Source organism: Bos mutus, chromosome 15 (genome assembly GCF_027580195.1).
Source record: "Bos mutus isolate GX-2022 chromosome 15, NWIPB_WYAK_1.1, whole genome shotgun sequence".
NCBI lineage: Eukaryota > Metazoa > Chordata > Mammalia > Artiodactyla > Bovidae > Bos > Bos mutus.
This window is the reverse complement of record NC_091631.1, coordinates 3,157,305-3,172,269: the sequence shown is the minus strand read 5'-3', so window position 1 is coordinate 3,172,269 and position 14,965 is coordinate 3,157,305. Positions and strand designations below refer to the sequence as shown.

General features: G+C 55.6%; 1 protein-coding gene across 1 annotated transcript in view; it reads left to right on the top strand.

Annotated features, from left to right (window-relative positions):
• P2RX3 (purinergic receptor P2X 3) overlaps positions 1-14,965 on the top strand; it is a 34,380-nt gene that overhangs the window by 7,011 nt on the left and 12,404 nt on the right. The window contains exons 2-8 of the mRNA XM_070383139.1: positions 1,025-1,160; positions 2,077-2,148; positions 2,309-2,372; positions 3,383-3,476; positions 3,706-3,783; positions 4,546-4,687; positions 5,447-5,583. Of these exons, the coding sequence (XP_070239240.1) occupies positions 1,025-1,160; positions 2,077-2,148; positions 2,309-2,372; positions 3,383-3,476; positions 3,706-3,783; positions 4,546-4,687; positions 5,447-5,583 (723 nt within the window). The remainder of the gene's footprint in view (positions 1-1,024; positions 1,161-2,076; positions 2,149-2,308; positions 2,373-3,382; positions 3,477-3,705; positions 3,784-4,545; positions 4,688-5,446; positions 5,584-14,965) is intronic.

Below are 14,965 nucleotides of genomic sequence, written 5' to 3'. Positions count from 1 at the left end.
GAGCTGGCAGGTCCCTGCCGTCCTGCCCGGTCCTTCTCATCCAGCGCCCAGGGCCTGCGTTGGCTTGTCCGCTGAATCCCTGACGTGTGCCAGCTCTTAAGATATAGCCGTTAGCAAAGCCTGGGAGGCACCGGGGTCAGAGGCCCATGACCCTCTGCGTCCTCTCTCCGGAAGCCGCCAGAGAGAGAAAGACAGCACAGCTGAAAACTGGTTCTTGGAAAACTTAAAAAAAAAAAAATTACTCTTTTAAAAATGCTTTTTAAAAAAAATTGATTACTGTTTGTCCGCGCTTGGTCTTTGCTGCTGCACACGGGCTTCCTCTAGTTACGGAGAGCAGGGGCCCCTCTAGAGCTGCAAGGACTTCTCGTCGCTGGGTCTTCCTGTGCAGCGACAGGCCCCAGACCACCCAGGCTGCAGTAGTTGTGGTGCTCGGCTCAGCCGCCCCAGGGCCCGTGGGATCTTCCCGGACCGGGGATTGAACCCGCGTCCCCGGCACTGGCAGGCCGACGCTTAACCACTGGACCACGAGGGAAGTCCAAACAGCTCACTCTTTTTATGTAAAAGGCAGAAAACAACACACAGTGTACAAATGGCATCTGTAGTATTAAAATTTCAAGGAGGGGTTCCCTGAGGGGGAGAAAAGAAGTCTAAAAGGGCTCTTTAGTCGCAAAGAGTCGGACACGACTGCACGGCTTCCCTTTCACATTTCACTTTCATGCTTTGGAGAAGGAAATGGCAACCCACTCCAGTGCTCTTGCCTGGAGAATCCCAGGGACGGGGGAGCCTGGTGGGCTGCCGTCCCTGGGGTCGCACAGAGTCGGACACGACTGAAGTGACAGCAGTAGCAGTAGGGGGAAGTGCAGAAAGGGGGAGAACGTGACTCTAAGCCAACCCTGGGCTGGCGCAGGCCTGCAGCCCAGGCGCCCCATGCCCTCTGGAGGCGGACAGGAAGCGGCCTTTCCCGGCCTCCGTCTGAGGGCCTCGCCCCTCCTCTGTTGCTCTCCGCCCCCGCGCCCCCCACCAGGTGGGTTTTCCTGCACGAGAAGGCGTACCAGGTGCGGGACACGGCCATCGAGTCCTCGGTGGTGACCAAGGTCAAGGGCTTCGGACGCTATGCCAACCGAGTCATGGACGTGTCTGACTACGTGACCCCACCCCAGGTGCGTCCCTCTGCCCAGCCCAGGACCCTGTGGGCGCCCCCATGCTGGGGAGGTTGGCGAGGAGGGGCCAAGGCGAGGAGTGCCAGTGGGATTCCCAGACCAGACGCGGTGGCATCAGGGATCTGGGGGACCCCTTCCCAGCAGCTGGGAGGTGCTGGGGGCTTGGGCCTGCCTTCCGACTTTGCTAGGCAGCACTGGGCATCAGGGAGCCGGGTTTCTCCCTAGCTCTGCAACAACCTGTCCTGAAATCAAGGACAGCACCCTGGGGGGAGCAAGAAGGGTCGGGAGGATGTCTGGAAAGAGCTTGGCGTGGACCCCACCTTTGCCTTTAGCCCCGTGACCTTGGCCAGATCTCCGGGTCCAAGCCTCAGTCTCCCCATCTGTACAGTGGGGATAACAGCCTCAGTCTCCCCATCTGTACAGTGGGGATAACAGCCTCAGTCTCCCCATCTGTACAGTGGGGATAACAGCCTCAGTCTCCCCATCTGTACAGTGGGGATAACAGCCTCAGTCTCCCCATCTGTACAGTGGGGATAACAGCCTCAGTCTCCCCATCTGTACAGTGGGGATAACAGCCTCAGTCTCCCCATCTGTACAGTGGGGGTAACAGCCTCAGTTTCCCCATCTGTACAGTGGGGATAACAGCCTCGGAGTTCTCATCTGTACAGTGGGGGTAACAGCCTCAGAGTTCTCATCTGTACAGTGGGGATAACAGCCTCAGTCTCCCCATCTGTACAGTGGGGATAACAGCCTCGGAGTTCTCATCTGTACAATGGGGGTAACAGCCTCAGAGTTCTCATCTGTACAGTGGGGATAACAGCCTCAGTCTCCCCATCTGTACAGTGGGGGTAACAGCCGTACTCACCTCTCAAACTGGCACTGTTGCATCTTCCCTCTCCCTCCTCCTCCTCCCAAGGGCACCTCTGTCTTTGTCATCATCACCAAGATGATCGTCACGGAAAACCAGATGCAAGGCTTCTGCCCAGAGGTGAGGGCAGGGCAGTGTGGTTGAGGGAGGCGTGGGGTTGAGGATGCAAGCAGAGGCCCAGGGTCCAGCCCCTGGAGCTGCGTGGGACCCCTCCACCCTCCAGCGCCCCCCGCACTGCCCCCTGGGGTAATGGATCCTCCCCACACCTGTCTCCCCACAGAGCGAGGAGAAGTTCCGCTGTGTGTCGGACAGCCAGTGCGGACCAGAGCGCTTCCCGGGGGGAGGTGAGTGCGGCCCCCTACCCATCCGCTCCCAACCCCACGGAGTCAGCGGGACCCGGAGGGCAGCATGTCCCCGCCAGGGGAGAGGGTGGGAATCAGGGGTCTCGGGGGCTGCTGCCCACTCTGACGGAAGCCCACCATGTGCCAGCCCAGCGGGGGCTGCCCCCAGAGCTCCCAGTCCAGCGATGGGGTGCACACAGGTGCGCCCAAGGTGGGCAGGGCCGTCATGGACGCACAGTGGGACGCGGGGGCTGGGGGTAGAGAGATTGGCTCCTGGCGTGTGCGTGCTAAGTTGCTTCAGTCGTGTCCAGCTCTGCGACCCCACAAACTGTAGCCCACCAGGCTCCTCTGTCCTTGGGATTCTCTAGGCAAGAACACTGGGGTGGGCCGCCGTGCCCTCTTCCAGGGGATCTTCCCATCCCAGGGATGGAACCCAGGTTTCCTGTGGCTCCTGCATCACAGGCAGATGCTTTACCGCTGAGCCACCAGGGGAGGCCCTGGTTCCTGGTGGGTACCCCAAGTGGCTTCCTAGAGGCAGGGACATTTGAGATGGGCCCTGAAGAACAGGCAGGATTTGGCAGGCGGCTTCGAGAAGGGCATTCTAGGCAAGAGGAGCAGAAGCAGCCAAGGCTCGGAGGCAGGAAAGAGCCTGCAGCGAAGGGGTCTCCACGTGAAGGGGTCTCTGCGGTGAAGGGGTCTCCGGGTGAAGGGGTCTCCACGTGAAGGGGTCTCCGCCGTGAAGGGGTCTCCGCCGTGAAGGGGTCTCCACCGTGAAGGGGCCGGAACTCGGGAGGGATAGGTCGTCCCCTCCGTTCCGCCCGGTCCAGGGCTGGGGAGGCGAGGCAGGAGGAGCTCTGAGGAGCACGGGGCCCCCAGTCCACCTCCCTGGCCCAGCCTGCCCTTTCCCTCCACCTGCGGGATCCCTGTGTGTGTTGGGGGGCGTCCCCGACGGGGAGAGGGGAAGGGGTGAAGGGCTGGGCATGCACCCAGCGATCGCGGCTCCACTCTCACAGGGATCCTCACCGGCCGCTGCGTCAACTACAGCTCTGAGCTCCGGACCTGCGAGATCCAGGGCTGGTGCCCGGCAGAGGTGGACACAGTGGAGACGTAAGGATCCGGGCACAACCCGCGCCTCTGGGCCCCCCGGACCCGTCTTCCCCTGGGGCAGGGAAGGGGCCCTTGACAGAGTCTCCCCCAGCCCCGCTCTCCCTCAGACCTCGAGATACCACGGCTATGTGGCCGTCAGGAGGTGCTCCCAGGGAGGTAGGTGGTCCCTCCTCCTGGTTCCGCCTCCTTCCTCCCGAGCTCAGGGCTCCTGCTCTCGCCCCGCCCGCAGGCCTGTCATGATGGAAGCCGAGAACTTCACTATTTTCATCAAGAACAGCATCCGTTTCCCCCTCTTCAACTTCGAGAAGTGAGTCCTCAGTCCCGTTCGGTTCAGTCGCTCAGTCGTGTCGGACTCTGCGACCCCTTGGACTGCTGCACGCCAGGCCTCCCTGTCCATCACCAACTCCCAGAGTTCACCCAAACTCATGTCCACTGAGTCGGTGATGCTATCCAGCCATCTCATCCTCTGTCATCCCCTTCTCCTCCTGCCCTCAATCTTTCCCAGAATCAGGAGTCAGCGCTTCACATCAGGGGGCCAAAGGATTGAGTCCTAGTTCCTTCCTGAAGCCAAAAAGCATTGCAGCCACCTCCCCACCCCCGGGAAGGGGACACCCCTTCTTCCCCGCTCCCCAGGGGGAGACCTCCCCAGGGTGGACTCTGGGACCAGTTTCTCCACCAGCCTCCTGCACTGGGGCTGAGGACCCACACGGGGGCTTTGCTGGGCAGGGGGGCTGGGGGCAGGGACAGCGGACTCTGGGCCTGGAACGGAGGATGCCTCCGAAGAAGGCGGGGTCCTTTCCTCCCCACCTCAAGCCCACGTGTGGGTGGGGTGTCCCTTTTCCCTTGGGGCAGCCCCTCTCCAGTGGTGCCCCAGTTCAGCCCCTCCTGGGTGGGTGTCCACGTGCAGAGCACAGCAGAGGAGCCAAGGATAAGGCCACCCACCCTCATGTAGGAGGGCGGCGGTGTGGGCCATCGGGAAGGCGCCAGGGCGGAGGTGAGGGGGGCGGCGAGCATCCAGAGGGCTGACGCTGGAAGGAAACCCACACTTCAACCCCCCTCCACTCCCCAGGGGGAACCTCCTCCCTGACCTGACAGCCGCCGACGTGAAGACCTGCCGCTTCCACCCCGACAGAGCCCCCTTCTGCCCTATCCTGCGGGTGGGCGACGTGGTCAAGTTCGCGGGGCAGGATTTTGCCAAGCTGGCCCAAACGGTGAGGAGCCAGCCGCTCTTGCCTTGGGGGCCCAGGGGGCCCTTTGGCCGGTGGAGGGAGTCCTGGGGGCTGGGGAGGAGCTGCCGGGTGGCCGCACCCTGGGTGGGGGCACCCCAGACCTGTGCCCACCATGCTCCTGCCTCCCTAGCTCCTGCCCACCCCCAGCCCCCCTCCCCTGCCCCTGGCTTCATGCTCCACGTGCAGGCAGAGGCCTCCGATCTCCCAGGAGCACCCACACCACAGGAAGATGGATCAGTGGTCACTTCTCTGCATGGGAACTAAGGGACTAAAGATAACCAAAAGAAAAAACCCAGGGACGTCCCTGGTGGTCCGGCGGTTCAGAGGCCGCCTCGGAATGCCGGGACAGCAGGTCAATCCCTGCTCCGGGAACTCAGATCCCACCTGCTGTGGGGCAGCTAGGACCACATGCCGCAGCTAAAGGGCAGGGCTCGACAAGAGCCAGCGCCACGGGGAGAAAAAAGACACTGAAAGCAGGAATCAGAGAGGCTCAGGGGCTGTGACCCTCAGCTACAGCCCTTCTTTACTAAGCAACGCGTGACAAAGCCCTCTTCTTTCTCCCGACCTCTGCCCTCCACTTGGAGAATGGCAGGAAATCCCCCATCCGTTTGTCACCCCCCCCCCACCCGCTGGGACCCACCCCACTGCACCGGAGGGCACAGTCCGCCCCTTGCCCCACCCCACCCCGCTGGGACCCACCCCACTGCACCGGAGGGCTCAGTCCGCCCCCTGTCCTTCCAGGGCGGCGTCCTGGGCATTAAGATCGGCTGGGCGTGCGACCTGGACAAGGCCTGGGACGAGTGCGTCCCCAGATACTCCTTTACCCGGCTGGACGGCGTTTCCGAGAAGAGCAGTGTCTCCCCGGGCTACAACTTCAGGTAACCCCGCCCCGTCCCCGGGACGTTGCGAGAAGGAGGCGGGCACCCTGACACGTCAGGCCGCAGTGCACCCCAGGAAGAGAAGGCACCACGTTACCCCCTCGGGGTTCAGCTCAAAATCAGGGAGGACTTTCCAGCCGTCAGCCCCTCGGAGACCCTGTGCCGTCCTCCGAGCTCACCGCCACGAGCAGGGACCCTGCGGAGGGGTCACACTGCCAGCTGGCGGTTAGGCCCCAAGATCAGGGCCTCCTGAAACGTTCCGTGATTCTGAACCCATTCTGAGCTCCTCCGGCTCGGAAGCTGTGGTCGTCCCATTTGTCTACTGCACCAGAATTTTCTGAGGTTTCTTGCTTCACCAAGCAATGGTGATAGCTGGTATCCTCTTCTCAAAAGGTGGAAATTTTGTATCTCTGTCCGTAACCAAGAGATTTCATCTGAGTGACAAGTAATGATTATACTGTTCCTGTTAGCTCTTCAGTGACTTTCCAAACAAGAACTCAGTCTTTAAATACCATCTCATTTACATTCCCAATGGCTTTGAAACATAAGGGATCCCTCTCCCCATTTTGAAGAAAGGGAGAAAAGAGAACTCTGGGCGAACTATTGGGAACCAGCTGAAAGCCCTTGAAAAGCCCGTGACCTTCCATCCCAATTTCCTTATCTATGAACCTTATTATCTTGAGGAGCTGATCAGACAATGTGTGGAAGACTTCAGCTCTCTGGGGGAGTTTTCCCTTAATTTTTTAAGGTCCTGAAGTTTCTGGCAGGGCCCGGGTTAAGCACACAGTGTTATATACTGTAAACAGGCTAAATTAGGTAAATAGGCAGGAATCAGGGGAAATATGATTAAGAATGTATTTCAATTATATTATATATATATTCAAATTTTCTCTATTATAATGGTATTATCCAACATAATGGCATCCATAAGCAAAAAAAAAATCATTTTGCCTTTTAAAATTTTTGTTTGTAGTTTAAAAAAAATAGTTATCCACTCCATTATGGACAGAGGAGCCTGGCAGGCTACAGTCCATGGGGTCGCAAAAAGTTGGACATGACTTAGAGGCTAAACACAACAACAAGCTTTACAATTAATAGTTTAAAATATGTGTGTATTCTCTGGAAAGAAGAATTTTTTTAAATTGAAAGTGCTTTTATAATCAACTCTAAACTTAAAAAAAAAAAAAAAAACAATAGGAAACAACACATAATTTAAAGTAGTTTAAAAATACTGTTTGGCTCCCTGGCAGAAATTGTCATATTTATTCAGTCAGTACATCACACTGAAATCAATACAAAGGATATTTGTATGGTGGCTTAAAATAGTAACATATTAATAAAAATTCTTGTGATCTAAAATGCAAGTCTTCATCTTCATAAATTCCCTCTGGCCACTGGATATTCCTCAGCCCTCCAGCTAACTCATCTGGCAGGAGAGCTTATGAAGAGTAGAACTAGGAAGAAGACCCCGACTATCGGTCTCATACAGCTTTAGAAGAAAGTCTTTCATTCAAAGAAGAACTGGTTTGGAGTTCTCATCTTCAGTTGGTCGTGGTGGGCTCACCCACACATACACTGCACCCCTACCCTCTGTCACCCTAGGCACAGCAGGACATGAGTTAGACCTGTTTCTAAATGAGTGAAGTGAAAGTCTCTCAGTCGTGTCCGACTCTTTGTGACCCCATGGACTATACTGGAGTAGATAGCCTTTCCCTTCTCCAAGGAATCTTCCCAATCCAGGGGTCGCACCCAGGTCTCCCGATTTCAGGCAGATTCTTTACCAGCTGAGCCACAAGGGAAGGCCAGTCCTAAATAAGCCTGGGTTAAATGTGGGGAGACAGGTCAGAGGGTCTTTAAGGACCCTGCGAGCATAATCCCTGAGAGCCTAAGGGAAACTAAGATGTGGGGGTCCCAGATAGCTGACCCCACCAAAGACCTCCAGGCTAGAGTGCTGTTTTTGTTCAGTCGCTCAGTCGTGTTCAACTCTTTGTGATCCCATGGACGGCAGCACGCCAGGCTTCCCTGTCCATCACCAACTCCTAGAGCTTACTCAAACTCGTGTCCATTGAATCGGTGATGTCATCCAACCATCTCATCCTCTGTCGTCCCCTTCTCCTCCCACCTTCCATCTTTTCCAGCATCAGGGTCTTTTCCAAGGAGTCAGTTCTTTGCATAAGGTGGCCAAAGTATTGGAGTTTCAGCTTCAGCATCAGTCCTTCCAAAGAATATTCAGGACTGATTTCCTTTAGGGTGGACTGGTTGGATCTCCTTGCAGTCCAAGGGACTCTCAAGAGTCTTCTCCAACACCACAGTTCAAAAGCATCAATTCTTCATTGCTCAGCCTTCTTTATGGTCCAATTCTCACATCTGTACATGACTTCTGGAAAAACCATAGCTTTGATGATATGGACCTTTGTCAGCCAATTAATGTCTCTGCCTTTTAACACACTGTCTAGGCTTGTCATAGCTTTTCTACCAAGGAGTAAGCGCCTTTTAATTTCACGGTTGCAGTCACTGTCCATGGTGATTTTGGCTCGAGTGTGAAGAGGCAAAGGTGCTCTATTTGACCCTTATGGTTTAAGAGTTTCTAGAGAGCCCAAAGAGTCGGACACGACTGAGTGACTTCACTTTCACTTTTCACTTTCATGCACTGGAGAAGGAAATGGCAACCCACTCCAGTGTTCTTGCCTGGAGAGTCCCAGGGATGGCGGAGCCTGGTGGGCTGCCGTCTATGGGGTCGCACAGAGTCAGCCACGACTGAAGCGACGCAGCAGCAGCAGCATCGAGCCCAAAAGGGTAAAGGCACAGGGAGCATCTCTGTGGCCCTGGCTCTGCCCCCTCAGAGCACCCCCCAACTTCACTCCCCACCCCGGGGGAGCCAGCCACTGCCCTCGTGTTGCCGAAAACTGCAGGCGCCACACGAACACCCAATGCTAAGCTGAGGTCACCTGTCGGGGAGGCTCCTGGCCACCGATCCAAAACCTCGGAGAAGAGAACAAGGGTTAGGCCAGCCGCGGTGCGGATCCTGTGTGTCTGCTCCATAGAGTCTCACCAGGCTCCTTGCCAGTGTGTGAAGGGTCCCATGTGCGTTTGCTCAAAGTTCCTCACCCCCTGCCTGGAGGACCTTCCCTCCCCCCACTTCACAGCTGAGAAAGCAGAGGCCTGCGAGTGAAATACTTCTCTCGAGGTCACAGAGCCGGTAAGCGTGGGCGCCTGGATGCAAACCTGTTTTCTTGGCTGCTTTCCAACCCAACCAGGAAGGTTAGACACGTTCTCCTTTAGGACGGTCAGGATGAATGCATTCATCCCCACTTTAAAGACAAGGAATCTGAGGTCCAGGGAGGCTGAAAGACTAGTTGCTGCTGCTGGAGGCACCATTCCTAGCCCAGTCTTTTGTCTCCCAGTCAAATTCATCGGCTTCCTCATCTCCAAAAGAGGCTAGATTTTTTTTTTTTCCCAACGTCCTGCTGTTGCCGTTTGCTCTGGAGGGAATGAAATCATTCAGGCAAGATTCAGCTTTCTCTTAATCTGCAAACTCAGACGTTCAGAGGCAGCTAGAGACTCGAGTTTCCATCCTTAATTACTTCTGCAGCTCCTTTCCAAATGCCAGCCCCCACCCCAAGGATCTTGAGGATCTTTGCCTGCAGAAGTCAGAGACTTAGAGAATTTATAGCTGTCCAAGGCACCTCGACTAACTCGGCCATTTAACGGATAAGGAAGTAGACCCTCCGAAGGGGGAGGTGATGAGGCCAAGGTCACAGGTGCATGTTAGAGGAGCCTTAGAGGTCATTAGCTCCCAGTTCCTATGGCAGTCTCTGGATGCAGCCCCAGACGGGATGTGTCCGTCACTGATGGCTCCAGTCATTGGAAAGGTGACCTCGTATTGAGCTAACACGCGTTTCCCTTCCACTCCCACCCAAAGCACCTGGTGCGGTCCATCTAAATTAATCTTTCTTTGTGTGATCTCCTGAAGGTTCCCATCTGTCCCTACCTGAAAGTGAGTGGAAAGATTTTATTTTTACTCCCAGGTCTCGTCAGCGTGGTGTAAGGTTCCAAAGGCCATTTTAACTTAGTGTTTTCGTGAAGCTCCTTTCCAAGTACCTTGAGAACGTGCAGTGGGTGGGTTCGTCCACATCAGTCCCAGACAGAGCTCAGCATTTCTGAAAATAGGAACTGGCACGACTTCCCTGGAGGTCTAGAGGTTAAGACTCCCCGCTGCCAATGCAGCCGACATGGATTTGATCCCTGGCTGGGGAACTAAGAGCCCACAGACCATGCAGCGTGGCCAAAGGATTTAAAAAATTTAAGAAATAAGAACTGGCGAGAGTTACCAATTCCAGGGTGCACAAGGTGACAGCCACCCCAGCAGAAGGGCTTCTGCGTGTTGGGCGCCCCCACAGCTTAGCGGGGCAGGATTTTAACCAGAGAACTGACTGCATCCCCCAGAGGGCTGGGGCAGGCAGTGTTGTGGGGGCACTGACTGTCCTGCTGCCCGGAACAGGTGTGTGCGTGCATTTGGGGATGAGTGCGTGAGAGTGAGTGCGTGCATCAGTTGTGTGAGTCGGTGAGGCTGAGTGAAAGTGTGTCAGGGAACACGTGTGAGTCTTTGAGTGGCTAGGCAGAGACAGTACAAAGATGAATTGAAAATCCTGTATCAGTCAGGGTCTCAGCAGGAAACGGATGGCACATGCCCACTGGGTAACTGGAGGAGAGCTGGGTAAAGGGAGAGGAGAGCCTCAATGGACAGTACATTGTCCACAAAGGGGGCAGCAACATAACGCTGGTGACGGTCCAGGTCTGAAGATAAGAGGGCAGGAAGTGGTTCCTGGCCCACAGAGCAGCCAGCAAGAGAAGCAAAGGCCGGGGCAGCCCAGGGCGGGGCCGGGCAAGGAGGAGGGGCGGGGCCAGGCCAGCAGAAGAGGCGGGGCCAGGCAGGGAGGTGGGGCGGGGCCAGGCAGGGAGGTGGGGCGGGGCCAGGCAGGGAGGTGGGGCGGGGCCAGGCAGGGAGGTGGGGCGGGGCCAGGCAGGGAGGAGGGGCGGGGTCAGGCAGGGAGGAGCAGCCGGGGCAGCCCAGGGCGGGGCGGGGCAAGGCGGAGGGGCGGGGTCAGGCTGGGAGGAGCAGGTCAGTAGAGACACTCAGCACAAGCCTGACAGCTTTCCTCTGTGAGGTCCCAGCTCTGCCCTACCTCATGGAGGCCTCTGAGCCTTCCATGCCCGTAAGAAAACCTTGATTGCCCCAGAAAAATGCACGTATTCACACGTGTGAGCAACTTGGCAGGCGATTTCTTTCTGGACAGGATCCTCGATTTCTACGAATAAGGTGAAGTCCGCTCTCTGAATAGCAAATGCAAGCCAGAGGACTGCCAGGGAAGCACCCTCCCCTCCCCCAGTTCTGCTCCTTTTACGGGAAGTTAACCTCCTGGGCAGTTTGGCCATCTTTTTTTTTTCTTTCTTTCTTTCTCTGCATTTATATTCGTACAGCATAGAATTCCAGGGCTTTGAAGACCTTGAAAAGCTTATTCCTGGACCTCAGATTGGGAGCCCCTAGAGTTAAGTAGGAAGAGCCCTCTCAGACCTCTTTTTGAGAGGATTTAGAGCTCATCCTCTGCCTCTTACCCTCAAGGAAGGCTCAGGAAGATTTTGAGACTTGCCCAAGGTTACACGGCCCAGTGAAGAGGACATGAGTCTTCAAACCCAGGGGCCTGATCTGCGGCCACTCAGCAGCTGTCAGGGATATAGTCACCCACCCCCACCCTGATTGCTGGAACGACAGAATCAGAACCATGCATTTAGCACAATCGGATTTCTCGTTCCTCCCCTGAGAGCTCCCAAGACAGCTCTGCTATACTAAAAGGCAACGCAGTTTTGGATTTCCTCTCTCAGAGTCTGGGACAGAAAACACTTGTTCAGCTACGAGATGTTCCTCGTGCCGTAGGTGTTTCTAGCGATCGTTTGGTGTTGGAAACGTCCCCACCGCAGCTTTCATAAAACTCGGAAATCTGGCGTGTATTCCGCCTCCATGTTGCAGCTCAGCGAGCTCTCGGGCCGATTGACAGAGACAGAATCGAACGGCACCCTTGGCTTTGAGCGCGCTTTCTGCAATCTGGATTTTTTCTCCTTCCAAAAGCCGTAGAAAGTGTGATAAAATCAGTCATTTCCATCATTTCTGCAGAAACACGTGCAGGTCCTCTCGGCTCCGGGCTACGGGTTGGAATTCTCTGTCCTCCGATTTCGTCTCTGCTTCCTTTAGCTTACCGTGAGAGGCAAGGCAGTTAGAGGGACCCTGAATTCATCCAGCCCTTTCTCACTCCCGTGTCTATCCACCCGCGCAACAGCCAACAGGATGGGTAGAGGCTACTGGCTGGCACTCCTGGGTGCTCACTCATGAGCCTGGGACTTGGCAAGTGCCCTTTGGGGATTACCCCGTCGACTCTGAAGAGGGAGGATTTTATAACTGGAAATCTGAGGCTCAGAGGTTGCGTCTATCTGCCCCCCGACTACACAGCAAACAGTGCTGGAGCTGGAATCCGAACTCTGGCAGGCTGACCCCAGAGCTCATGTTCACGGCCCCAAGTACGCTGGCAGGACTGGTGTGGTCACCCCCATTTTACAGATGAGGAAACTGAGGCCAAAAAAAAAAAGATCACTCCCAGTATCAAACAGCTAGTAACTTGGCTGTCTGGTGTATTTTCCAGCTCTGTGTCCATTGACCTTTCCCTGCCTTGTTGAAGATAAATTAATAATAGTATTTTTTTAAAAAGAGATCCAATACACCATATTTTAAATGTCTGCCTTTGCTGTTGATTAGGTTCCTAGAACGTGAATCAATCGATGTAACCTGGGACTCTTCTCGCAGGGGAGGAGTCCCTGCCTGCTGGAAGGATGTTGCCTCAGCCCCATGCAAGGAGTCTGCCAGGAGATATTTTCCCGTCAGTATAAAAAATCAACTGTAAAAGTATATTTTGGCTGGCAAAATTACTTCCCACCAGGCAGAAGCTTTGCTGAGAATGCCACCTCCCTCACTCAGACACCCAAATTCCAGGCCCAGGTTTTCCCTCGCAGGTTCAACCGGATCCTGCACGTTCGTTGCTGTTTTTCCTGCTGTTGTAACAGTTACGAGTCCCTGCTTTGGGAAGGAGTTTCCACCACTCCTTGGGAGATGGATCATTTCTAAACAGATGTCTGAGAGCTTCCAAGGGATTTGTACATGATGATAAAAACCCTTCTCCATTCAGTTTAGTGACTGCAAATATCAGCTCAGCGTGGGAAAGCACCACTCAGGGTTGAAGTGAAGGGAAGTGAACGAAAGTTGCTCAGACATGTCCGACTCTTTGCGACTCTGTGGACTATACAGTCCATGGAATGCTCCAAGTCAGAACACTGGAGTGGGGAGCCTTTCCCTTCTCCAGGGGATCTTCCCAACATAGGGATCGAACCCAGGTCTCCCGCATTGTAGGCGGATTCTTTCCCATCTGAGCCACAAGGGAACCCATTCAGGGCTGGAGCTGTCCAAAGGTGAGCTGGGCAGCTCCCACCCGTGGGGCCTCCCCCTCACTGGAGGTGTTCAGGCAGCGGCAGGAGACCCGTCCAGGCTAAAGTGGGGAGGGCTTTGAGGCTTTCTTTTAACCTGCAGTTACAGCGTGTGCTGGGCTTTGTGGCTGACCTGGAGAGAGCAGGACCAGTTCCTAGGATCAAGGAACTTTTTTTTTAACTTTTTAAAAATTTTATTTATTTTTAATTGAAGGATAATTGCTTTACAGTATTAGGTTGGTTTCTGCCAAACATCAGCATGAATCAGCCATAGGTATACATACGTTCCCTCCCTCTTGAACCCCCCTCCAGCCTCCCTCCCCATCCAGCCCCTCTAGGTTGTCACAGAGCCCCGGTTTAAGATAACTTTATCTGTTTATTATTCTTGGCTGCACTGGTTCTTTGCTGCGGTGAGTGGGCTGCTTGCTGCAGTGGTCTCACGGGATGCAGGGCAGGTGGGCTCAGGGGTCGTGGAGCACAGGTTTACTGCCACGTGGGTTGTGTGATCCTCCCAGACCAGAGATCTGGTCTGGTCTGGTCTGCCCACACGTTCCCTGTGTGGGCAGGACAACTCCCAACCATGGGACGCCCAGGGAAGACCCAGTCAAGGAATCTTTAATCTAGTAGAGACAATAAACCTGCATTCAAATAACGAGAATGTTTACACACACACACACACACACACACACACACACACACAGATCTGGTGCTGGGGCGAGCCAAGAATAGTAAAGGCAAAATAGAGGGCAAGCAGAAGGAAGGTCCAGGCGGTGGTTCAGGCCTTGCCACAAAAACTCAGTGTGATTTCTTGGCAAGCCCTCGTTCCCTCTGCGGGCCTCAGTGTCCCCCTCTGTAAAATGGGCTGGATACAGGTGACTGTCTCTAAGCCCGATTCAGTCTGTGTGGGGGTCTGGGGAAGGGCTTTGGAGACTCAGGCCGCTGAAGCATGCGCTCTTTATTTGTAGACCTGTGATGTGTACCCTCCCCACCCCGAGAATGAAGCTTCCACACTGCCCTGCAGCAGCACCTCTGACAAGTGATTTATTACGGTAGCTGACGCTCATAACTTACTCATTGTTGCTGCTGGAGAGGCAGGAGGAAGTACGCGTGTGCACATGTGTGCGTGCACACACACCCACACACACGCAAGCTTCTCAGTACTGTCAGGCCTCAGAAGTGTCTGATTCAGTCCTGTGCTGAGGGCATCCTATCTGGCCACAGAACAGGTGTCTCTGCGAGGGGCCTGGCGGGAAAGGCCCCTCTGAGCCCCCAGCTCAGCTGGGGCTTGTGAAGCACACGCAGGGCTCCCACCCCTGGCCCCCAAGTCAGTGCAGAGGATGGAGCCTGGAACGGGCCACAGCCGCACAGCGACCCAGCTCCAGGCGGGACCCCAGCGAAGCGGCAGCAGCGGGTGGAACTCACACCCCACCTTCTGCTTCCCGCCCGCCGGTCCCCCGCCGGTGCCTCCCACCCACCAGCCCCCCACTAGAACCCAGGGAGGAGTCGGGGCAGGAAGGCAGCCTGTGGAGGTCGGAGAGCAGAGACTGGGTGCTGGGGGGCTTCCCTGAAGTTCCAGTGATTAAGACTCCAAGCTCCCAGTGCAGTGGGCGTGGGTTGAATCCCACTTAGGGAACTAAGATCCCTCCTGCCTCACGGCGCAGTCATAACAGCAGAGAGAGAGGCTGGGTGTTAAGACAGGTGACCCTTCAAACAGCTGGGCTCCGGGGGCCCCCTGTACCCCGAGGCCCAGCCCTGCCAGTCGGTGCCCCTCTCCCAGGCTTCCCCCGGCTTCCCAGCTCAGCACAGGCAGGTGTTCGGGGTCTCTTCTCCCCCCGATAGTCCTGGCATCATC